This window comes from Archocentrus centrarchus, chromosome 22 (assembly GCF_007364275.1).
Source record: "Archocentrus centrarchus isolate MPI-CPG fArcCen1 chromosome 22, fArcCen1, whole genome shotgun sequence".
Classification (NCBI taxonomy): domain Eukaryota; kingdom Metazoa; phylum Chordata; class Actinopteri; order Cichliformes; family Cichlidae; genus Archocentrus; species Archocentrus centrarchus.
This window is the reverse complement of record NC_044367.1, coordinates 27,798,625-27,823,533: the sequence shown is the minus strand read 5'-3', so window position 1 is coordinate 27,823,533 and position 24,909 is coordinate 27,798,625. Positions and strand designations below refer to the sequence as shown.

The following is a 24,909-nucleotide window of genomic DNA, read 5'->3' as shown; positions in this document are numbered from 1 at the left end:
ATTATTTTGATTTGCATTTATTTAAATGCCCAGAACAAAGTACAAGATTTTAGGGGTGTGTAAATGGTCTGTAATTGGGTAATTAGGTACACAGTTTAAGTCTGTGTCATGATCGGCCATCTATAGTTCTGTCTGTTCCTGCCTAATGTAATTGCTTTCTTCTTGTTCTAAACGTTGGCCGGTGCTTCTGAAAAATGTGCCCGGGGCCGTTTAGCTCAGCGATTTGTTTTACTCTCTCATTCCTCTTGACTCACAGTCAGCCAGTGGGGGAGCAATGGCTAATGCATGAATACAAATTTACTAAGTGTAGCTTGGGGCTGCACATGGAGGCAGCAGAGCCGATAAATCCTGATGTCTTTACGTCAGTCCAGAATTTTACAGATGGGAACACGTTTGTCACTAGCAAAGGACCTGATGATAAAGAGTCTTTAAAATGCACCTGAGCATGCTGTAGTTTGGCTTTCACAGCCAGAGGAAGCTGCAGTTGATGGCTAAGAAGCTGGAGAAGCTGGTATTAAGCATGCTGTTGCTGCCACCTACTGGCCACAGAGAATGAAAACATCTTTATAATGCTGTTCCTGTTTGTGTTTGTTTTTTCAAAGATAAAAAAAAAAAGTGTTTTGAGCTTAAAACTCTGTGTAATTGGGCTTTTGTGGGTTAGATTTAACTTGCTTACCTCTGAAAATAGATTTGGTTTCCATGTTAAATGAGCAGTCTAACTTGGCTCACACTGTTGTGGCTTAAACAAAGCAGGTGTGTAACTGACGTCTCTCACGCTGCTGCTTTTACCCTGCAAGTGTTTGTAGTTCCAGGATCTGCTTTCCTTTCTTTTAATGCAAGCACTGTACACTGCACTTGATTTCTGTGTTTATTGTAGCTGTTTATTTTCTCATTGCTGCCTGTCTGTAGCTTTCAGTATGTATGTTCACTATGTCTCAAGTGTTTTTGTGACATCTGAGATTCCACCCTCCGTAGTTGGTATGTTGTGTTTAAGATACATCTCCTGCATGCGCTGGGGTGCATCATCAGTGATGTAACCCATATTCATCTCTGTGGTTTTCAAAAATCCCAAACAATATGTAAAATACATCATTTCCTCTGAGAGTACTGCATTTGTATTGCAGCTAAAAGCCCACATCTGCAAGCAGCATATTCTGTGTCATGTTCAGGCTCTGCTGCTGGAAACCTAAGTGCGGATCATGTAAATGGGTTAAGGCTGCAGTTGGACCACAATAATGCCCCTATATTTATGCTGGAGTATGGCTGCAGATTAGAGTAACTCCACCAGCATCCAGTCCAGCAGACTTTGCATTCGCCTCATATCAGCCAGTAAATTCCTCATTGCTTCAGCCGCCGTTCCGACTCCACGGGGAGTTTTTCTGAGCTAGCTTCTCCACCTCATTCCCACTCTCCCGTCCTGATGTTCTGTGAGGAGAGCGAAAGACAACTTTACTGTGTGTATACATGCGTGCATGCATGCACACACCCCAACACAGTGAAAGGCTTAAGCTAGCTACCCTGCTGTGTTACTGACTAGCATAATGTCTCCACTGGCACAAGGAGACAGAATGAAGGAGGCCACACCAGAGCCTGTACGGAGATGTTATAATCCCACTTGGGATCAATACCGAGGTGCAGCCACACGCCTGTACATGTGTGTCATCACGTCTGCGGATCAGAGAGAAGTTGAACGGCACAGATAGTCATCCAGCGCCCCCTTAAAGTGATGTATGCCTTTCAGTATCTCTGCTGTCACTGATAATGACGGGGATTTAGTCTCAGAGGACAAGAAGGGAAAGTTAAAGATGATAAGGGAAGAAGGAAGTTGTTGACAGACTGAGACACTCGAAGCCTGAGATGACTTCTGGGCCACCACAGCTCTCAGCATAACGCGACAAAGCACAGAAGAAGAATAATCATGTCATTTTTCAGGCCAGTTTTATTGTGACAATATGAACATTTTACCCACAGGGTACTGTTAGCATATCATTTCAAAGTTAGAGGTTTAAGCTGCCTAAGTATTTTAGTAATTGTAACTGAAAGCTGTCAGTTTCAGTGATACGTTTCCCATCTTTCTCACTCTTCACATCTGTCACTTGAGAGGACGTAATCTTTGCCATTTTTCCTGCCGTGCTCTGGATCCTTCTCTCGTCTCTGTTTCTCACTCTCCAGGCCAGATGAGCTTTTTATCATGCTGACCAGCGTTGGCTGCCTGGTTGAGTGGGTCAGAGCTGCATACGTAAAGCAGTAAAGGACAGGCTTGACCTCTACATTGCAATCATGAAGTCTTACTGGGTCAGTGATTAGGATTTGATGAGAAGTGAGTCACTGGGGCATTAGTCGAACTGACTATTAACTAGCCGCATGTGCACAGGCACACACATCTGCAGACTCCCGGCCATTTTTTTTCATCTTTCCAGAGGGACTCAGTTAACGCGTTGCTGCATCGAGGAATAATGATAGCCTGCTGAAAGGTTAGAGCTCGCTAATTGAGTTGTAAAACGGTTGTTGGTGAGGTGATGAGTGCCGTGTTGTGTCACAGGGATTCGTGGACAGAGAGGGCAAGCAGCTGATTGATGATATTATTATTATTATTATTATTATTATTATTATTATAAAAAAATAATAATAATTAAACTATAAAAATAATAATAATTAAACAATAAAAATAATAATAATATTTAAAAACAAAATATACTTTATATATTGGTCAAGAAGAAGAAATCACAGAAACCTAACCATACTGACTGACTCGGTGTTTCCAGTTTAAAGTGGAAACCCATTAATCGCTCAACTAAAACTAATCATAACATCTTCTGTTTTCATCAGAAAATCCTGCAGAATCTGCCTGAGAGGATCTACAACAGATGGCAGTTTCACAGTATAGGTATGTACTTCTAACATTTCTCACTTTATTCAACATTTTAGCATTTAAAAAAAAATTGAATAGTCATTTTCTCTGTGGAACACCTGACAGGCAGGTATATGCTTTGTATTCCTTTACACTTAAGGACAAAAAATGTCACCAGGACCAAGCCTTAGCCTTTAATAATGAGGAGAAAATAATTAGTCTTAGAAGGGGATGTAAATGGGAAATGCAAATCAGCACTTCATTTGAAATGCAAATAAGTAATTGAATTATGCATGATTTTCAGTCCTGCACAAAAAAAAGGAAAAACCCTGCAAGGAGCGATAACCTCAATTATAACTGTTGTTTGTCAGCCTTTGGCAGCTAAACAGTCCAGGTCGAGACCACTGCTGCAGGTTCGCCTTCCCCTCAGGCTTGTAACTTTAAATATCAACACTTATCTTTGGATGGATGCCCCAGGAGACATATTCACCATTTTTTATTTTTCTGTTTCCAGACCACAAATCCTCACAGGTTTAACGCTTCCTCTTAGCCTTTCCTGCACTCGCGTAGAATTTTCTTTCCCACACAGTTCAGGTGTCACTGGTCAAGATGCAGCGCTGCTACGTGTGTACTTCAGCCTAGTTTACTTTTTCTTTCACATCATTTTTTATCATTTTGCATCCGTGCCCATTACTGATAGAACTGCAGCACCTTGTGACATGTTCTTTGTGGTGGGTAGAGTAGCTCAGGAATGACATGCATGACTTGGTGGTTTTGGCTTTTTTTAGTTGGGAAACGTGAGGTCGTGGATACTTCACACATACCTGTAAGATGCTGAGGGGAAATCTGCGCAGCTCTTTGTCGTACTCCTGTCCCCCGTGAAGGGAGTCCTCTACGCTTTTGTGTTGTGTATTCTGATGAGAGTACCAGACAAAAACTCGCTCAGTAAGGCCCCTGTAACACCCCTGTTCAGTTTGCCTTTTACGCTAACGTAGCCCCATTCTTAACCTTAATCATCAGCTTTAAATCAATATTAGGACCAAAGTGTTCCCCTCAAAGGAGGCTGCTGCCTGTCAAGAGCATGTCCTAAATCACACACAGACTTCTTCCACCCAAGATATTTAGCAATCAGAACGATGTCTCATTTGATTACAGTGGAACCAGATTGGCTCCATAAATGTGTGTCGCTGCCAACTCATGTTAATTTTCATCAGGAAAACATGAAGCCTTACCACTCTACCCACTAGTTTGTCAAGACCACCCATCAAGGTCAATTCATCTTGCAGTGGAGACGCCGGCTTTGCGCTGTTTGTGTCTGTTTGTTGTGCAGAAGCAAATTTGAACTGCAGAAAGTTTTTGATCGTTGTCGCCTTTTCTTTCCTCCAGGTTCTATTCTCAAAAAGCTTCTACACACTGGAAATTCATTCAAAGTAAGTGCATGATTTTAACCTTCAAAATCCTGGCTAACAAAAATGGATAGCACATATTTTTGAGTTAATTAGATTGTAACAGTTTGTATATGCATAAAAATGACCTTTTCTCCTTCTGTCTAGATACGCTGTGAGGGAATCCGTCTATTCCTGCTGTGGCTGCAGGCCCTTAGGGACCACTGTGCAGAGGAGCAGTTCCTCATCTTTGCCTGCCTAGTGCCAGGATTCCCCGCTGTGCCCTCATCTAGAGGGCCGTGCACCCTTGACACCATCATTTACAATCCTTTCTCCAACACCCCAGAGGGTGAGATGAGATGGACACATGCACATTTGCATATGCATGCACATTTAAATGACCACAGAGTTTATGAAATTTGTAAAGTCTTATATGATGAGGATAACCACTGAAGTCATAGAGTGTTAAACCAATATCGTACCATCTGTTGATGTGAGCAGCCAAGGTGGTGCCTGAGGAGATTACCCCACTGGTTCCAGCTGTGGCGGGAGAAAAAGCCTCAGATGACCCGACCTGCTACATCCTAGAAACGCTGCTCAAGTACATGGTCATCCAGGTAATGACTCACCCCCCAGGTAGAAGCCTACACAAATATATTGCAATTGTGATATCATAGCTATCATATAATGCGTTCATGTGCTTCTTGAATCATCAGCTGGGAGCGTCTTTCCTCAGACTCTTTTCACCCACTTTTAAATCGGATCGTGGAAATGAAACGGAGGCTGTATTATATTCCTGAGAGTGTTTAAACAACAGCTTGACAGTTGTCTTTAATCTATAATTGCTTTTCTTCCCTTGTTGTTGGAGGTTCCTGTCAATAAATAATGAATTACCTCCACCGAGGAGGTTATGTTTTTGGTAGCGAGGGCGTGCGTGTCACTCTGTCTGTAAACCTGACAGCTGGAAAAGTTCTGAATGAACTCTGATTAAACTTGTAGGGGTCATGTTAACAAATTTGCCTGACATCCACCAAGATTGTCACGGTCAACTTTATGATTTATTGAATTGAACTGCCATGGTTTGTATTGACAGCATATAGGGAATGATATAAGGGGACTCTAAAGATCACGTTGCTTTAGACCTCTGACCTCCTCTTCAAGGTCAAATAAGGTCAAACTTCCATAAAATGTCTTAACTTTAAAACTCTGCTTAAAATTCTGCTGCCTTTGTTTGTATTGGCATAATTTAGGAAATTATGCTAGTATAAATATCACATTATAGTCCAAATATCATGCCACATTTGACCTGTGACCTTACTTTTACATTTCATATCTCTTGTATTAGAGAGAGAGAGAGAGAATGAGCTCCCAGGGTAGTTAGAAATATGCTGTAGTATAATAATATATAATAATCTGAAGTTATTCATGTCCAGTTATTTACAGATCAGTGTTAATTTTGACAGCAAATTTTGATTTAGTTTTAGTCATAATTTAGTATCTGAATAGTTTTAGTTTTATCGTAAGAATATAGTCACTAAATCTACAGTCGATTCAGTCGACTAAAATATAAAGGGTGTAAAATGTAAATGCTTTTTCTTCAGTTCCCTTGAATTAGTCATTATACACACTTACACAAAATTAAACATTTATTAAAAGTTATGGAATATTATTAATAATATTAACATTAGCGTTTCACCTGCTTCCCACACACCTGATCATTAAACCACCTTACTGAGATAATCCGAGCGTTTTACAGCAGGACGCTCTGAAAGGTACAGGGCAGTGTTCAGGACTAAGATTATAAAGGCTAATCCACTGCGGTGTGGAGATTTTCTCTGAACACAAACTGGGAAAAAGACTTTACCCTGCATGACATTAAAATGCTGACCTTTGCATGGAGGTCTGGGTGACTGGTTTGGAGATGTCGTTTAAGATTTGTCGTGTTTTTACCCGAGATAGTCGCCCCACATGGTTTACACATCGTTTTGTTTGTCACGGTAACAAAGGACAAATGTGTCCATACATCGGCTCTTCTCTTTCTCCCTGCTGACATTGGTTACATCACTTGCAAGTTATGGCTAGTTTGTCCTTCCCGGGTTTAGAGCAAATTTGTGCAACTGTGCGTTTGATTTGATGTTTTTCTAACTTGTCCGGCCCTGTCACAAAATTAAATCAGTTCTGATTGGATGTCGTCCCCACCAAACATTTTCGTCTCGTTTTCATTCATTGACGAACGTGTTGATTAATTTCATCATCGTTTTTATCATTTTAGGTAGTTTTTTAGTTATCGTCTCGTTATCGTCATGAAAAAAAGGGGTGTTGACGAAAACTATGACGAAAATAGTTCATCAACGAAATTAACACATTAACAGATTAATGCCTGTTATCCATCTCCTACATAATGTTTGTGGAATCAAAGTAAACGTCTGTCCTGCTGCTCTGATCTGATTTTTACTGCACTGCAAACTTATTAAAGCACATTTAAAAAGAACAAAGAAAACAAACTGAATAAATACAACATACAATATTATTCTCTTAGAAGGAAATACTGCCCAGAGACTGAGCTGCGTTTCAGTGCTTATGGTTGTTACACATAAATTTGGATACAGTGTATGAAGTTGATACTTTAAAAGTTAGTTTTTCTGTTGATTTCATGTTTTAGAGTTCTGAATTGAAGATGGAAATTGTTTTTTAATGCAGAGTTATGTTAGGAAGTGCAGGATACTTTCTCAGGCCAGATGGATACAGTGTCATGGATGGATACATCTATTGCTCACAATTAGCTGCATTAATATTCTTTTATATTCTTCTTATGCTTCCAAGTAGTGAGAATAATCCATATTCTTTTATACTTTATATTTTGGGTGACCAGTATTAACAAGTTTTGTTACAAACTTGCATAAGTACATGCAGTCAGCATCTCAGTGTGGCGTATTTCTGTCTTTAATGGACAGCCGTGTGTTGGAAATGCTCCAGTCTGAGCAAACTCTGTTCTGGCTTCACCTTTCATTTGTTTTCCTGATTTGGGGCCTTTCCATGTCTCGTACAACTGTAAGATAAAAAGTAAATTGGGTTGTGAAGATGAAAAACTTTTACAGACATATTTTTCACATTTGTCCTTAGCCCAAGCCAGTTTATTTCAATGTAGTGTTGTTGTTTTTTAAATCTTAGAGGAACCTTCATACTATTGTGTTGCAAACAATAAACTGTCGCTGTCTGAGTGATGCTGGAACCGTCTCCTCTCCCTGTAGCCTGACCTTGTCTGCCTTTATTGTTCTGTCTGCCAGGCATCCAGTTTAGAATGGAAGAACAAAGAGAACCAGGACACCGGCTTCAGGTTTCTCTTTACCCTGTTCAAGAAGTACTACCTTCCACATCTGTTCCCCGCTTTCACCAAGCTTACAAACCTCTACAAGCCTTTATTAGGTAGGCCAACATACAGAGTTTATATATAGTGAAAGTTACACACACTGTACATCAGCTGCTCATTCTTTACTTCAAGGATATAACGTAACAGAAAATGCTTCAAAGTAATTAGCTTTTAGAAGTTTGTATTTAAGTAACTGAGCTGTTTTCATTAATAAAGAGAATGATGCCTTTACTTGTCGCTGCACCATGAAACTCTTTAAGAGCAGTTTGTGTGAGAAAATGATGAATGATGAATGAATGATGAATGAGATCCTGCTTTTTCACCTCCTGGGGTTTCTCCATCATATCTCCCTCTTTGTGCCTCTGCCCTCTATTCTTAACCCACTGCTCTACTCGATCAGACCTCCCTCACCACAGACCCAAACCCTTGTATGTGCCGGTGACACGGAATAATGAGAGCACCTTCTGCACGAGGGATCAGTACCTGGCACCCCGTGTGGCCTTCATCACCTGGCTGGTCACCTTCTTCCTGGAGAAGAAGTACATCAGCAGTGCTGCTTCAGCTCAGACCGCCAAGAACGGCACCGAGGTCATTCCCAAACTCATCCAGGTGAACACACACACACAGACACACACACACACCTTTGTGTTGATTTTTCCATTTTGTTACAAAGAGTAAAGAAGCTCTTGGAATATATTTTGTAGCACGCCCTCTTTAGCACTCCTGTGTGTGTATAAAGACACGTGGGATTTGTGTTTCTGAACAAATATTCATACAATGATTTATTCATGTGTTATTTTACCTCTGTGTGAAACGGCTCCACAAACAATACAGCCTTCAAAATTAGATTATAGTGTAACCCAAAGCTTCATGAAGACTGTCACTGCTTTACTGTGCAACAGTTTTTTTAGTTAATGCAGTCATGGGGAGAAATGTGATTATGCAGAGATCATGATTGTTTTGCATTTATTACTATTACAGTGGCTCATTTCCCATTTAAAACTTACTATAAAATACAACTATGAAAGAAGCGATTTCTGCTGAGTTGAGACTGTAGTGACCAGTGTGTCGTTCCTCCCTGTGCTTTCCAGACTGTCACTGCAGGCAGTAGCAGCCAGGATAAGGATAAGACATCCGACGGGGATGCAAACGGACCAGCGGGGGAGCCTGAGAAGAGCCACTCCAACAGTAGCACCCTGTCAGACCGCCGAGCCAGCGATTCCAGTTTGTGTAGCGTGGAGGAGGAGCACCGTCATGTCTATGACATGGTGCAGTCCATTCTGCTCTCCACCCGGGACAATGTGAACTTTGTCAACGAGATCTTCCACCAGGTACGGTCGGCTCAACGACATGACTGCACTGCAATAACGTGGACTGTGTCGCCCTCTGCTGGTCTTTTCATTAACTTGCAGGCTAACCTTTAAAACTAACTTTAATACTGAAGGACCATGTTTGGTTTTTCTGTGCAAAGGCTTTCCTGTTGCCGTCCTGTGAAGCTTCTGCAACCAGGAAGGTCATCAAAGTGTACAGGAAGTGGATCCTGCAGGAGAAGCCCCGCTTCATGACAGAGCCCGACAGAACTACTCAGGAAGATGAAGTGGATGACAGCTCTGAACAGATGCTCAGCAAGGAGGCAAATAGCGTGCACACGCAAGTACGTGCTACAAATGATACAGATCGCCACGTTTTCCCTCCACACATGACTAGTTTAGAGTTATAATTTTTTTTTTTTTTTAAATTCCTTATAATTCAGTATACAAAAGAAACTCACTCTTATTCAGCACACTGTGAGGGCAACAGTTTTATTAAAGCTTCTCTGACATCTGATACGGAGCAATGAAGGCCAAAACACAGAACAGCTGAAATTATAACAGAGTGGATCTAATCTGTTAACAAAAGAAGCTCCTTTCTGTGATGTCTGTAGTATCTGTCTAAATAATTAGCTTATTGTGACTGTGCATGTGACTGTTCTGCCTCATCCTTCCACAAGATGATGGAGAGTCACAGTCACAAACGGTCGTCCAGCTGGGGCAGGACCTACTCGTTCAGCAGTGCCATCAATCAGGGCTTCATCACTGAGGAGGAGAACAGGGACATCAAAGCTGGCATCCAGCCCACACTACAGGTACGTCTGTGTGTTTCTCCTGAGATCAGAACCTCTGAAGGACTAGAACGAGCATTTTGTCTAATGTTGTTGTTGTTGTTGTTGTCTCTGTTACTTTGTTTGTGAAGGTGTTCCTGACCAATTCATCCAACGTGTTTCTGTTGGAGCCATGCCAGGATGTACCGAAACTCCTGGAAAATCAGGTTGAGGTGTGCAAGGGTGTTCTGAGCATCTACCGGCATATGATCATGGAGCACACCATGAACACACAGACATGGTCAGCAGTTTGCTCAGATGTGCACGTTTTTGTCATTTTTTCCTTCCTGGATGTATTTTGATGATCATGATTCTTTATCTTGGGTCGTTTTTTTTTGTAATTTACTGTCTCTGCAGGGAGCAGATGCTGCAGGTACTACTGAGGATCACTGAGGCTGTGATGAAGAGGCCACAGGAAAACCAAAGAAAAGACAGCTTTGCTGAAAGTTTAGCATCTTTGCTTTTTAGGGTATGCCTGCATTTAGTTTGTTTCACACTCTCTTATTCAGAGATATAGAGATGGATCTGCCGCCACCTTCTTTTGCTCTTAATGCACTGTGAATGTTTCAGAATGTTAAACGTCTATATTTTCATGCCGTCTCCCCCTCCAGCTACCGAACCTGCTCTGTATGTGTAGCTCAATGCTAATTCATCTTCTCTTTTCTCCTCTTGCATTCAGACCATCATTGTGGCGTGGGTACGAGCCAACCTGTGCGTATTTATCTCCCGGGAGCTTTGGGATGAGCTGCTGGCAGTGCTGTCCTCTCTCACCTGCTGGGAGGAGCTGGTAACAGAATGGGCCAGCATCATGGACTCGCTTACGGCTGTGCTGGCACGCTCTGTTTACGGCCTGGACATGGCCAACCTGCCTCTGGACAAACTCAGTGAACAGAAGGAGAAGAAGCAGAGAGGACGTGGTGAGAGGACAGAATGGGGGGGAAAGATGAGGATTAGAGCGGCTTTAATTTGATTGAGACGAGCTTTTGGAAAGATGACACTTTTTTTTTCTGTTCTTTGTGTCTTTGACTAGCTCTTGCCAGTTTGGTTCAGTACATGTATGTGACTTGTTTTTAAAGGTGCCGTGTTTATAAGTGACCTATGTAAGGTTAAACAATTATTCTGTTAACTACTCTGTATACTTAACAGTCAAAGTATTTTTTTCAGTTGTTTGTGCTAAATCTAAGAGTATAGCTGTTTGTTCATCATTTGTATGTCAGGAGTGATCCAGGACTCTCAGAGGGCGGCAGCAGTTGCACGCTCATTCTCACTAAGCTGGAGGAATCAGGGGGAGCAGGGCGGGCCGCCAGTACAGGAGCCCATGAGGATTCGCTCAGCCACAACTTCGGGAGCACCGGGTGTGGAGAAGGCCCGGAACAATGTCCGACAGAAGGCCTCGGGTGAGTGCGTGTAATGTAACATTGATGTCAGATAAGACGTATTTGTTTGAATCAGGAAAAAAAATGGAAAGGTGTCTCATATAAAACACTCCTCATCTGTACCACATCAGCATTAAAAGCACTGACAGGTGAAGAGAATAAAATGGGTGATCTTGGTGTGATTGCACCTTTTTAAAGTGTGAGAGATGTTAGCCTGCATTTGATTGGTTAGAAGCAGGAAAATGAAGCACAGAAGGACCAAACTGTGATCTAGACGACTGGGTCAGAGCATCTCCAGACCTACAGGTCCTATATGTTTAAAAAGTAATCAAAGGAAGCCCTTCAATGCACATATTTAACAAGTATTTAGGATTGCCTACTTGTAATTGTGCACATCCTTTCTCAGAGTGATGCTGAAAAGCTAATTCATGCATTTATTACTTCTAGGCTGGACTATTGTAATTCATTATTATCAGTCTGTCCTAAAAGCTCCCTGAAAAGCCTTCAGCTGATCCAAAATGCTGCAGCTAGAGTACTGACAGGGACTAGAAAGAGAGAGCAGATTTCTCCCATATTGGCTTCTCTTCATTGGCTCCCTGTTAAATCTAGAATAGAATTTAAAATAGAAGGTCATGAATAATCAGGCCCCATCTTATCGTAAAGTACCTCATAATACTCTTTTCACTCTCTCTGGTTTCTTCATGTTAAAAGGGAGTTTTTTCCTTCCCGCTGTCACCAGGTGCTTGCTCATAGGTTGGGGTCTGTATTATTGTAGGGTCTTTACCTTACAATATAAAGCACCTTGAGGTGACTGTTGCTGTCATTTGGTGCCGTATAAATAAAATTGAATTGGATTGACGCACAGCTGGTGAAGCAGTGAAAGGCTCAGACCTGGACTGTGGAGCTGTTGTAAAAGCTTCCATAGTTTTATGAAATTTGTTTTATTTTACATCATGTAGGCAGTCAGATGCATTGTTATTGTGGTAAAGCGATAACAGCAGGATCCGCTACGGGAAGAAGGCAAGCAAACGGCAGGAAAATGAACCTTCAGCTCTGCCAGAAAGTGTTCAGGAATGGTTTGAGGATATTGAGAGCTGCTGATAAGTCCCAGGAATTCCCTGTAACTCAGTTTGGTTAAGCATTGCTAAATTAGATTAAAGGGCATACAGCATCATTTTCTGAAGTTGGTGCTTACCACAGGATACCTTTTAGAGGTCTTTTTGAATCCATGCTTTAATGTGTCAGCTGTTTTGGATGCACGAGGGAGACCTACACACAGACTGGATTTTTATTTTATTGTCTAAATGCACGCAGCATTATCTTCAGCCTTTGTGCGAGACTCCAACACAATACTGATAAGTCTTTGGAGCACAACTTCAGACCTCCAGGTTTACCAGACAATATTATTGTGTGTGAAAGTCTTCAGACAGGTGTGTGTGTGTATACCAGCCCAGGTGTCTCTGAAAGCCCTGACACCAAAGACAAAGAGGCCAGCAGATGGCACCTATTGTTTCCCTCACATGTCACTACCCAGTGTCAACATGTTTCCATGTCAACTCGATTGTAGGCATACAGCACAATCCCCCTGACAGCATGTCAGAGGCCAGCTTTGGACTCTGCAAACACCCCTTATCTGATGAGAAAGTGGCAGGCTAATTATAAGTTGAGCTGGAAGGCAGTAGAGTAGTAAGAAGCTACAGTGTCTGGCTTGCTCCTCTTAATTTTGTCTAGACAGAATCTTAATGTGGGGGATAAAACACAGAGATGATCCCTTTTTGTTCCCTGGCCTTCCGCCTCCCCAATTACCGCCAATGTTCTGAAATGACGAGCTCATTGAGCGAGGAGCAGACGTAATTGTGCCTGAATGGCATCTTAGAAGGGGTGTGTGTGTGTGTGTGTGTGTGTGTGTGTGGGGGGGGGGGGGTGCAGGTATTACTCATGTTCCGGGGACCTAAATTTGTTAGTCTACACAGTCTCATTATGGGAATGTGTCTTTCCTATGGAGGCAAAAAGCCTGTAATCTAAATCACACACATTTTACGGTTCAAGTAAGGTCATATTTAAGGTTAGTGTGTGTGTGTGTGTGTGTGTGTGTGTGTGTGTGTGTGTGTGTGTGTGTGTGCGCCTTCGCCAATCTATTATGTGTCCCATGCGCATGTTTATCCACCTATTATTATGTTGGTCTGTTTATTTGTATCTGTGTGCGAGCAAAGATGCACATGAAACACTGCCGCTTGAAATTCCCTTCCCTTTCTTTGGCCTAATTGGATTTCTCCCACATTGATCTTCAAAGGCCCGGCAGCCCTCCTCCCTGCTCCTCAAGAGAAGGCCCACACATCAATTGCACGGCAGTTTTTGATAGTTTCATTAAGAGTGTAATTAATGCTCATTAATATGCATAAATGGGATGCAGTGGCGGGCTGGAGGAGACGATGTATCTCTCTCTGAAAGGCATAATTAAAGTGTGCTGAAAGCAGAGAATAGAACTGTCCTCTTTCACTGCTCGCTTTGAGATTAAACCTGAAGTGCTATCCAGACACAATGGCAATGCCTCTGCATTGACAACTGTCAAAACTTGGTTGCACTTAAGCATGCAAATCCAAACTAATATTGTTCTGAGATCATGTCTTGATAACGGAGGAAAAGGCTCAAAAATTCATTATGATACTCATTAAGCTTCTGCAGCTTCAAGGACCCAGTTGAACCGGCTCTCAGTCTGCGGCTGATGAGATGGTTATCAGGTAAAATAGGATAGTAAAGGGAATAAGATCAAATGTGTTGGGTTAGCATCTACACAAGGGATTATTTTTCTTTCTTTATTTTTTTATTCAGCTGTTTTAAGTACAGAAATCCATTGCCAAGTATATTAATGGAAAAAGACATAAAAACAGTGCATAGCATTTACATCTAGCATTGGATTCTGCTTCATGATGTGGATGCAGCCCTCCAATAGACTGGCAGCCTGTCCAGGGTGAACCCTGACCCTCGCCCTGTGACAGCTGGGATAGGCCCCACCCATCCTCTGACCCTGAATCGGATCAGTGGTTAACAGGATGATGGATATTTTTATTTTTCAGAAGAAAACTTTATTAGCATTTTCACGTGTTTTATGTGTGTCTGGTTGTTATTTCTGGGTGCTTTGATTTATTTCCCTGTGTGATTGTATTTGGTGGGTTTTGTTGTTATTTTATTATTTTAAAACTTGTTATAAAACTGAAGTTTATTGTTATTAAAAACAGTGTCACGCTGGTGACTCTGGCTTGGTTTTAAAATGTTTTCTCTCTTACGGTCGTTGTATTTAAACTTGTGCAGCCATATTCAGGTCAAACTCAGGTCCTGCTGTGCTTTCATGATCAGAATTGTATTTATTTATTAATAGAAGCTTCATTGCAGAATTTTGTACTTTACTGCCATTAAATATTATCTTCCTTTTACCTTTTTTTTTCTCTTCCCACTGTCTCTTTCTTTCCCTCTTCTTCCTCCTTCCCTGATGGAAGCTAAGCGAAGCCAGTCCATCAGCAACTGTGTTCATCTGTACGAGGCTTTGCCCGCTACTAAAAGTGTCCCTATGCTGCTCCACACTGTGAGCTCTTTCTTGCCTGGTATCTCTTCTGGTAACTCTGCTTGCTCTCACAGACTCTCAGGTAAAGTATTGTGAGAGCTGCGTGTGTTTGCGTGTTCGTGACCTTCGCCCAGCCTTCCCATTCATTTTCAGTCAGTCTCTCATATACGGCCATTTTCAGTGTTTGATAGGATAAGCTGTACGCTAGGCTTTGATGTGAGCATTTAATAAAAACTGTGTTGCTGGATGAACATAATAAAAATGTTTTTCATGGCTGCCCTGGTGCCTCGTGCTGTGCTTCACAAGAGTGTGCATCATCTTTGCATGTGTGCATGTCCTATTTTTGTTTTGGTTTTTTCTTCCTCATCCTGTGTTCATGTCAAAATTTTGTCTGCACGTCCCTAAAAACAAGAAGTCTCATTCCAGTGAGGTGTTGTTTGATTGGTCTTGTGCCTGCCTGACCATGTCTTGGTCTTCCTGACTGTCAGATGTGGAGGAGTGTCAGCTGTCCGAATGTGGAGGAGAGGAGGAGCTGGGAGGCAGGGATAGTCCTCTACCACGCAGCAGCAGCACCTCAGACATCACCCAGCAGCTGTCTGAAACATTACCAGGTACATACAGAACAGTTGGATACTTTATTAGGTGCACCTTGCTATTACCAGGGTGGACTCCCTTTTGCTTTTAGAGCTGCCTTAATTCTTCATGGCACAGATTCAACAAGGTGAATCAGAGGTTTTGGTCCATGTTGGCACGATGAATCTCCTGTTTCACCACCATCCCAGCTCTGATGGATGGAAAAATGGAGACTGTGGAGGCCGTTTGAGTACAGAGAACTAATTGGCATGTTTAAGAAAGCAGTTTGAGATGATTTAAGCTTCGTGACGTGGCCCACTGTCGTGCTGTTTGGGTCGGCTGTGGCATTTAAAGGGTGCTCAGTTGGTACTGAGGGGCCCCCCGCACCATCACACCACCCCCCGCAGCCTGAACTGCTGATAAAATATTTTCAAGATTATTATTATTATTATTAAGTTATTGATCTTACTCTGTTTTTGAAACAATACAAAATAACTGCTTGTTTTTCATACTTTAAATTTGATTTGATAATAGGATATGAAAAACAGGCCAAATTGAATTTTTCTGCTTAATCTGATTCTCCTAAACAGGAAGTTACTTCTACGAGTGTCGCACTCGATAAGCTTGGAGCAGAAATGGCTGGTGTGATGGGGCAAGCTGATTTTTAATGAAAAAGTGAGCTTGAACATCATGTTGGGACATGCATGTACAAGCACAAATGTTTAGGAAGCCAGCATCAGCACAATAAGCAAGTCGAAGAACTTTAATATTCATGCTTCTCATTTTCAGCACATTAAAAGTGAAGAGAGATCCTGTTTTTGAGCACTTTTTATGATTGATGTTCAGTCATCTGGATTTTTCTATTAGAGCTACTAAACCTGATGTGCTTATTCAGAGCTAATTTGTCCCGTTTTTGCCTTTCAGTCCAGCAGAGAGAGTACTCGCCCACCTCTGAGAGCAGGACTGAGAGCAGTGAGCCACCAGTGGTGAGAAGATTCATCCTCTGCCCTAATGTTTCCTTTAGAATAAGATTGCTTCACCCTCTCTAATGTTGATGTCTGTGTTGCAGATCCTCATCCGGCGGACGAGCAGTTCAGCTGAGACAGAGTGCAATGCAGAGATACACGCAAACTGCACGAAGCCCAAGCTCAGAGAGAAAAGTTAGAAATTATAATCACTGTTGTAGCTGTGTTTGATTGTTTGATACAAATTGCTTTTTTAAAATGTGAATTTTCAAGTCTAACACTGTAGTTTAAAAATACTTCATTTTTTTAATTTATACTTGTCCATTTCGTCTCCTTAACCGGCCCACCTTACCCAGGTGAGAGTGTTAGCAGTGAGACGTCCAACGGCTACCTCAATGAAGCTGAGGTTACCTGGCAGGCATTTGATGAGGATGCTGATAATCAGTCCACACAGTCAGCCCACATGGATGTAACAGCTGATCCTCAGAGCCAGGGGAGTCTGCTGCTCAGCCATAATGAAGCTCTAGCAGGTATAAACTCACAGTGTGCCCCTAAAACAAAATGTTTTTCCTAATATGGATCGAAGTGTCTCCGAGCTTATTCCAGTTTGTTTGAGCTGACAAATGCAGTCATACGTGATCAGTTCATTTCTGTTCTAGTGTCTGTCTGCAGACTGAAGCTGGCTTAATACATATAATAGTTAGCAATAGAGGTAATGTCCTCATTATTATAAAAGGAAGTCCTTTGTGACCACAGTGATGAAATGATTTGGAAGAGTTCAGCAGTTTGTGTCACACCTCGCTCGGGGTTTGAGCTCTTGCTCTTGATGGATAGATGGATTGATCACAGCCCGGTAAATAATCTAATATCTGCTACAGAACTACTTTAATTGAGCCATTTAATTTTACTTTTTTGGGCATTTTGTGAAAGGAAAAGTAAGCTGTGCTCTCTGGTTTGAGTATTTACAGATGGTTGACAAATTAAAGGAAAACTCAAACAAGAAGCGATGTCATAGGGAGGAGATGAACCCCCACATACCACCAAAACAGCATCAGTGCACCTTGGCATTATTTTACTCACATTTAACACCTTTATTCCAGAAGTTACTCCCTTATTTGGTGTTTTGAGGATAACAGACTGGATAGGATATGATTCACATAAATTTCATTCCATTCAGTGAGCTCTCGAGCCCCATCGGTGAGAGCATTGTCCTCACAGACCACTCCCATCAGGATGGAAAAGAAAGCAGGTGGACCCCTAACACCACCACCAGATATATTCACTGAGTCAAGCGTTTGTTTTTTATTTTTCCTTTTTAATTTGTCACCTGTCTGTAGATTAATGTGAGGAGAAAATATCCAGATATCCCTTCAGCTTTAAGACTTATTTATTCCCTCCACCATGATTTTGGGCGATGATGCCGTCCCCCTGTCTGCCCTCCCCACCCTTGTACATGAACTTCTGTGTTTCCTACATTGTGATCCGTGTCCCTCTGCACCCTTCCTCAAACCCAGTCTGATCCCTGTCCGCTTGTTGTCTTTAGGTCCTGAGTGTGCTCTCCCTACCCACTCCGCATCCCCGCCCTACCACCACCACAACCACCAAAACCACTACCACTACCCCCAGAATCCCCCCGCTTCACCAGCCCTGCTGGTGCCCACAGAGTGCCCACGGGATTGCCCCCTGGATGACACCATGCATCAGTCTGTCTTACACATGCCACACCACTTGGGTACTGCTCCCTAGCTGCTACTCATCATGTCAACCACAGTCTTCATCTGTCATCCACTGTCCATGCTTTATATCTGCATTTCACTTCTTTTGTCTTCAATTACACTCGTAGATTTTTCTTATTTACTTTTTGTTGCTCTTCCTTATAGCAGATGCTTATACATGAAATATAATTATATATAATTGCTTTTTTCTTTCTTCCTGTAAACAAACAATCTTTTATGTCTTAACTTTGCTGCAACCAAATTTTAAGTAGGAGATTAAACCTTTCATACATCATTTTAATCACCTGTGATCTGCTACACTGTCATTTCCAAGCCTTTACTTCCTCAGCCTTATTCCTCTGCTGCCCACTAGGTGGCACTGTCCTTCTGCAGTTCATTTGGATGATGCATGTAATTTGTGCCTGTTTCCCAAAAGTGTTTCAGTGTTTGATTCGCTTGCAAAATGCTGCAGTGCCTTTGGGAAAATGCACATAAAGACTGAGGATTTGGTCAACAGCTGCTCTGAGAATCTATGTAATCATAGCAAAATGATTTGATTAAAGTCGGTCTGCATCTGTTGACTGCATCCAGTCTCCTAAATAAAATGAAATCCGATTCAGTTTGTTTGTATTTGGTACTGCTGTAACCGTCCATTACTCTCTGTATCTGACCGTGCAGACAGCAGTGAGTTCCTGGCTGATGATGTCAGCATCATTGCTGGCGGGACTCTGACTGGTTGGCATGCTGATTCGGCCTTTGTCCTGTGGAGGAGAATTTTGGGTATCCTGGGAGACGTCAACAGTATCCGCTGCCCCAAAATCCATGCCAAGGTCTTCTCCTATCTCTACGACCTCTGGCACAAGCTGGCCAAGGTACAATAAAGAGATAAACACTTGATAAGTACTGTAAAAATAGGAGGTGATGCTTTTATAAATACTCTTTCTGTCAAGGGCGGTTTATTTAAAGCATCTAATTATGTAGATTCAGTTTCTATAAATAGAAATGACATTTTAGGCCGGAGACTTTTACTCTGTGCTCTCCAAAGCAGCAAATCATATCCAATCATTAGAGATGATGTTTGTATCCAGTGGAGTAAACGTGTGCTTACAGATCCGGGACAACCTTGGGATCAGTGTGGACAACCAGTCTTCTCCTCCCCAGCCTGCCTTCATCCCGCCTCTTCGGATGCTTGCCTCCTGGCTTTTTAGGGTATGAACAACACAGCAGAGAACATTCAAAAAACTCATCATATTTAAATACTTTGGTATAATAAAGCTGAAAAATAATGGAAAGCAGGATTCAAGCCACTGTGTCCTTCAGTCTGATCCACTGTCATATCATAAAAGCAAATATTAAAGCATTTAAACTGAATGTGTCATCAGCTCGGTTTCCTGGGAGGATCTTATAATACCGAGAAGGCATTATCGTTACGTTTGCTGGAGCAGCAAAAAGTAATAAATGCAACAGAATGGTTAGCCTTGGTGGCAACATATTAGTATGATCTAATTAAACAGTGTGTGCAAACCAATAAAAAGAAGAGTCTGTATGATGGAACACAGTAACAAGCGTCTCATGCAGTTCAGTGGTCACAGTTGGTTTCTTTTGTGACATGTTGATGCTGAACAAAATGCATTTGCTTCTCAAGCCGCTTCTTCTTAATAGATGTCTCCAGCTCCTCGTAATGTTACTAACCTGCGTGCTCCTCCCCGCTGCAGGCCACCAAGCTGCCAGCAGAATACAAGGCTGGCAAACTACAGGCCTACAAGCTGATCTGTGAGATGATGACCAGGCACCAGGATGTGCTCCCCAACAGTGATTTCCTGGTGCACCTCTACCACATCATGCACAAGGGCTTCACTAACGATGACCCGGTAAGGCTCCTCAGCTAAAGCGGCCAGTTGTCCCTCTTCTCACCAGTAGATGGCGCATTGGTCAAAGCGATGTTTATCAGCCCTGATTTAAAAACTGGAAAGCAATTAAGCTGTTCGTTGTCGTCACTTACCTTTTTTTTAATGTGTGATTTTTGTCTCATTCAACTGTAATCTTTGTATTCATACCCAATCACGTCTTTGGGATGACGAGTTAATGTAGGTTCACTCCTGTTTATCAATGTGAGTCCATTTTATTTAAAAAAAAAAAAAAAAAAAAAGGGTGCCAACCAGTGGTGATGAGGAACGTTACTGTGTTTTGGCATCTTCCACCTCTTTTAGCCACACCCTTCCTCATATTCAAATCTGGCATAGCTCCATTGCTTCTGCACAAAGCTGAGTGGAGATGAATGGAGTTCCTCTAAACAAAGGAGGGAGATGAAAAGTGTGTAAGAGATGTTTTGCATGCAACTGTGTGTGTGTGTGTGTGTGTGTGTGTGTGTGTGTGTGTGTGTGTGTGTGTGTGTGTGTGTGTGTGTGTGTGTGTAGACTATAGATATATGTATGTGCTCCTGGCTGGTTTTCTGTTGCTCGTTGGCAGTGTGACAAGCTTATTAGAATGTTTTCCATGTCGTTAAATAATGTTTTGAGCCCCTGCCGCGTATACGTGATTAATTAAGGACTGACGTCTGTCGCGCTCCGTTAGACTGACACGTCGGCCAGGGGCCCGGAGTAGACTGGCCCGCCTGCCTGTGTGTGCGCGAGTGTGTGTGAAGGAGTGGGAGGGGAGCCTGGGGAACGTAGTTTAGAGTAAAGCAATGAGGGAGGGGGGCGCACAGGCAGCATTCTCGAGCTTTTGTTGTGGCTCTGTATAATGCGTTGGGGGGCCAGAGCCAGGCTGGCCACTGAAGCATGCTCAAATTGGCCAGAGAAAAGAGTCCTCACGCCACACAATAGAGGACAGCCGCACGCCTGCTTAACATAAGAAAGTGGCTCTTACTCTCCTCCTCCTTCCTCATCCCCCACCTTCACCCCCACCCCCCCACTGCACTTTTAAAAAAAAAAAAAAAAAAGAGGAAAAAACAATTCCGATTACTTTCAAATCATTCGTATATTTTTAAGCATCTCTGTTCATGTGCATCAGTAGACTTCTGTGACTCATGTTTGTGTGTGTAATATTAGTTAGCTGAACATTGTTTGTGATTAGTTTTGTCAGCATTTTTGTATCTTTTTAGACAGTTTTGCTTATAAATTGAATGTTTAGTCTACTATCAACGAGGTAACAGTCTGCCTTAAACAGCCATGTTTTATAGACGGCCGGGGGTGGGGGGGGTCCCAGTGTAAATCCTCCCCAATAAAATAAACTAAGCTTGGAGGAAAATGACATTTCTCCCTCCAACTGCCAGAGTGCCAAGGTCAGGGCTATTGTCCTGATTGTCTGTCACTCTCTGGTCACTGGTCTCACAAAAGCATGACCACAGCACAATGGCAGTAATCTATCTAATAGCTCTACAATCTGGAGTGCAATAGCCAACAGCATATTTTGCAGAACATAACAAGTGCACACAAAGCTTTAATGCATCTCTTCACCTTTTTATTCTGTAGCTTAAAGAAAAGGCTTGAAAGCGCTAACACGTCACATCCTTTGCACAAACACAGATTTCACCACCTGTGCAAAACTCGCTTCTCCCCAACCCAGTTCATCTCGTCATTCCCAAAAAGAAAGCTGCTGCATAATTTATGTAATGTCAGCTTAAAATGGGAAGGTTGACCCCCCCTCCCCCCAGGCCACCGTCATGGCTGTTGATTAAACTCTTCATGCCTGCAGCAGCCTGCAGGTAGGTTATATCCCTTTCTTACATCTTGTGAATGACTTGCAGTAGGAAGCGTGCGCCGCGTTAAAAGCGGAAATTTAAATTAGCAGAATTTGGGATACTGCGCAGAGTGATGTAATGCCAGAGCGAACCCTGTCACCCCAGGGGCCAGCAGGTGGAAAGCGTTTGCTTTCCTGAAAATGAGGCCACATAAAAAGACCTGAGGTGGCTCTATTCAGAGTTACGTTAATGCACCTTTTGTTGATGCAGGGGGCGATTCCTCCTGCCAACACAGCGCCGCATGCGGTTATTCCCTTTCCACATTTCTCTATTCTGATTTCTATACACACACTTCAAATCAGGTTCGCTCTACTTGCACATACAATTGAAAGCACTTTGCATACTACATTTGTGGCTTCCTCTAAAATGCTCATTTCAGGCAATCAAGAAACAGTTTGTTGCCTGCTAATTACCTCTGACTGCACTACACATTATGCTTCAGAGGTCAATTACCAACAAAATGAGGGTAAAATGGGCCCTCAATCCCGTAGCTCTTCCCACCAATTTTCCACATGTGGTGCTGGTGTTGGTTTGACTTCCTACTTGTCTCTCTGTGTTTATTCTATTCTTTTGTTCACCTGGATTCCCTGTTTACCAAAGCTCCGGGTGATTAATGTCACAGATAGATAGTGGGACTGTGTGTGTGTGTGATTGAAAGAGAGAAATTGTGTTTGTTAAGGTGCCCGTGGGTTCAGCTAGAAACAGGCTGATGTTTGAACTGTCCGATTTACACACGTTTATGGCCAAGAAGGCAGGTGTTTGGAGCCTGGACCTTGCCTTCATACGCAAATATGCACATGCATGTCTCAGATAAGAGCGAGAGCGCAATCGTTCTGCCTCATTTAGAGGCTGCATTCTTATATTCGTATACCAATGTATTTATATTTTTTCCTAAACCAGAGTATTTCCTCTCTCTGTACAGAAATGAACCTCTCCGCTTTAAGATTAGCAGCTAAATATAGAAAATCTGAAGCATCTTTTTCTTCATGCCCTCGTCTAGTGCAGTATTGCGGTGTACATACTTGAGCAGAACCCTCTGCAGTACAGCATATGTCTGCGTATAAAGAGCACCCATCTGCCACCGAGCTGCCTGTACCTCAACCAAACAATACCTTGGCTCTGGCTTTAATTACAGGTTTGGTTGTGTGTGTACATACATGTGACTCTCGAAAGTTGAGGTCTTTTGTTCTCCCTCTTATCCACTGTGAACAATCCATCTGCTGTCTCCCTTTCTCTCCTCTGTCTGTCTTTCCCACTCTCTGTTTTTCCTGTCCTTCGGTGACATGCACTGTTGAGTGCTTTACTCTCCTCAGCACGCTTAAAATGCTTAGCCTACCTGTTGAAGTGAAAAGCTTTCTCCGTGCCATGTCTCTCACACTGTGGCCCATTTACAAAATATTTCTGGTGCTGCTTCACTCCACCCACGCTAACAACACCCGAGGCTCCCACCAAATGCGAAGTCCCCGGCTGTAAACGTTCTGAAGAACTGCTTAAAAAATCTATTTTGGTTCTGTTATTATTCCTAAATAAAGTCCACAGAGATGTAATACCAGAGATTGCTGCAGAAGTGATGACGGTTTGCGTGTCCTTGCTTATCATCAGGATGTTTTGAACACCATCATCCGCTCCTGCTCTCCTCGATTCTTCTTCCTCGGCCTGCCGGGCTTCACGATGCTGATTGGAGATTTCATCACTGCTGCCGCCTGCGTCCTCTCCTCTGGCTCATCAGAGGTACAAACACTCTTATTCAGTATGTGAGTCATATAGGAATTTATGAGCCAAGAACTAGAAGAAGGCTTCAGAAATCAGCAGAATCTGCCTGAGCAAAGATTATAAAGAATGTAGTAAAAAAAAAAAAAAAAAATCATCCTCCATAATTTTGCAGCTGTTTGACATTGAAAAGCTGATTTTGTTTTGTGAAATTTAGATGTTTTTAGTAATAAAAAATACATTTGAGGTCCCAAATAGCAAAAATTTTAAAACTCTTTTCATTTGTTCGGCTCACAAGAAAATCAAGAATGTATTGAAGTGTGGAAAAACTGGACTTAAATGTAGGACCGAGCAACTGTGGCTGAAATTATAACCACTAATACATCATCATCAACTACTCCTCCATCTTTGGTTACTAAATAAACTACTTATATATACAGATGTGAGCCTTCTTTCATTAAATGCACATGAGTATTATATAAAGTCTTAATATGACTGTCAGTCATGTTTAATTAATTGTGTAGAGCTTTTAAAGCAGGCAGTGTGTGCAGGTGATCATATGGACTTAGAGTGAGACCTGATTTGGAGCTGTTAGTTGAGATTATGTTAGCAGACCAATATAATAACCACTACCTGTTTACTTGTTACAGCTTAGAGTCTAAATACGGCTTAGTTAATGCTAAGTGTCATTTATAGTCTCTGTGAAATAAACAGGAAGAAACAACACATACACACATCTCCCTGCATAGATCGTGTCTCCTCAGTTTCACAGCAGCATGCACAGCCTGCTACAGCGCTGCATGCATCACTCATTTTGTTGTGCCACGCCTAACGTGTGTGTGTGTGTGTGTGTGTGTGTGTGTGTGTGTGTGTGTGTGTGTGTGTGTGTGTGTTGGATTTCTGTTGGACATCATCAGAATCATGAATAAGATCAAATTAAATCTGCAAGATCCCTGCAGCCCTCTTCCACTGTATGGGAACTGTCTCCTTTGGCGTGAGTGATGCAATAGTTTTCTTTCTTTCTGAATTTCATCCAGGCACCGAGGGTCGAGGCTCAGACGATCCTGGGCTCCCTCGTGTGTTTCCCCAACCTCTACCTCCAGATTCCTATACTGCAGCGTGTGCCTGGTTCTGATGACATCAGTGTAGGCAGCGAGAACATCAAGGTAAATGTTTAAGATGTGCAGTAACGGGAATACATTTCAAAACATCTGCTCATCTGCTGTGTAAATCATTACAAACATAAACACTGAAAATGTTTCACATTTCTGCTCAGCGTGAACGTTCAGAGCCTCTGATCTGACTATAAATCTGACGGCGTCTCATCGTTACAAACATTCAGTAAAAAAATGGATCCGACTGTTACAGCTCTGTTAACTGGTGCCATCTTCTCTGTTCAGAATTACTTGGTCAACATCCTGCTGGAGACGGCAACAAAGGAGCACTGTGAGGGGGCGAGGTATGGCTAGTAATATTATTCTTTTGTTACGCTGTCTGATATGATTGTGTTTTACACAGTT

At 42.3% G+C, this 24,909-nt stretch overlaps 1 protein-coding gene across 4 annotated transcripts in view; it reads left to right on the top strand.

The window, feature by feature from the left end:
- Positions 1–24,909, top strand: part of ralgapa2 (Ral GTPase activating protein catalytic subunit alpha 2) — a 93,647-nt gene that overhangs the window by 23,178 nt on the left and 45,560 nt on the right. For 3 of the 4 annotated variants that reach the window (XM_030718483.1, XM_030718479.1, XM_030718481.1), the window contains exons 4-28: positions 2,830–2,887; positions 4,238–4,281; positions 4,405–4,585; positions 4,738–4,853; positions 7,524–7,662; positions 8,007–8,215; positions 8,698–8,937; positions 9,078–9,260; positions 9,597–9,731; positions 9,839–9,987; positions 10,104–10,215; positions 10,426–10,663; positions 10,964–11,143; positions 14,620–14,766; positions 15,173–15,295; positions 16,182–16,243; positions 16,327–16,417; positions 16,579–16,752; positions 17,766–17,954; positions 18,616–18,809; positions 19,048–19,146; positions 19,653–19,808; positions 23,282–23,410; positions 24,427–24,555; positions 24,790–24,848. In XM_030718483.1, the coding sequence (XP_030574343.1) occupies positions 2,830–2,887; positions 4,238–4,281; positions 4,405–4,585; positions 4,738–4,853; positions 7,524–7,662; positions 8,007–8,215; positions 8,698–8,937; positions 9,078–9,260; positions 9,597–9,731; positions 9,839–9,987; positions 10,104–10,215; positions 10,426–10,663; positions 10,964–11,143; positions 14,620–14,766; positions 15,173–15,295; positions 16,182–16,243; positions 16,327–16,417; positions 16,579–16,752; positions 17,766–17,954; positions 18,616–18,809; positions 19,048–19,146; positions 19,653–19,808; positions 23,282–23,410; positions 24,427–24,555; positions 24,790–24,848 (3,536 nt within the window). The remainder of the gene's footprint in view (positions 1–2,829; positions 2,888–4,237; positions 4,282–4,404; positions 4,586–4,737; positions 4,854–7,523; positions 7,663–8,006; positions 8,216–8,697; positions 8,938–9,077; positions 9,261–9,596; positions 9,732–9,838; positions 9,988–10,103; positions 10,216–10,425; positions 10,664–10,963; positions 11,144–14,619; positions 14,767–15,172; positions 15,296–16,181; positions 16,244–16,326; positions 16,418–16,578; positions 16,753–17,765; positions 17,955–18,615; positions 18,810–19,047; positions 19,147–19,652; positions 19,809–23,281; positions 23,411–24,426; positions 24,556–24,789; positions 24,849–24,909) is intronic. The other variant, XM_030718482.1, reaches the window with a different exon arrangement.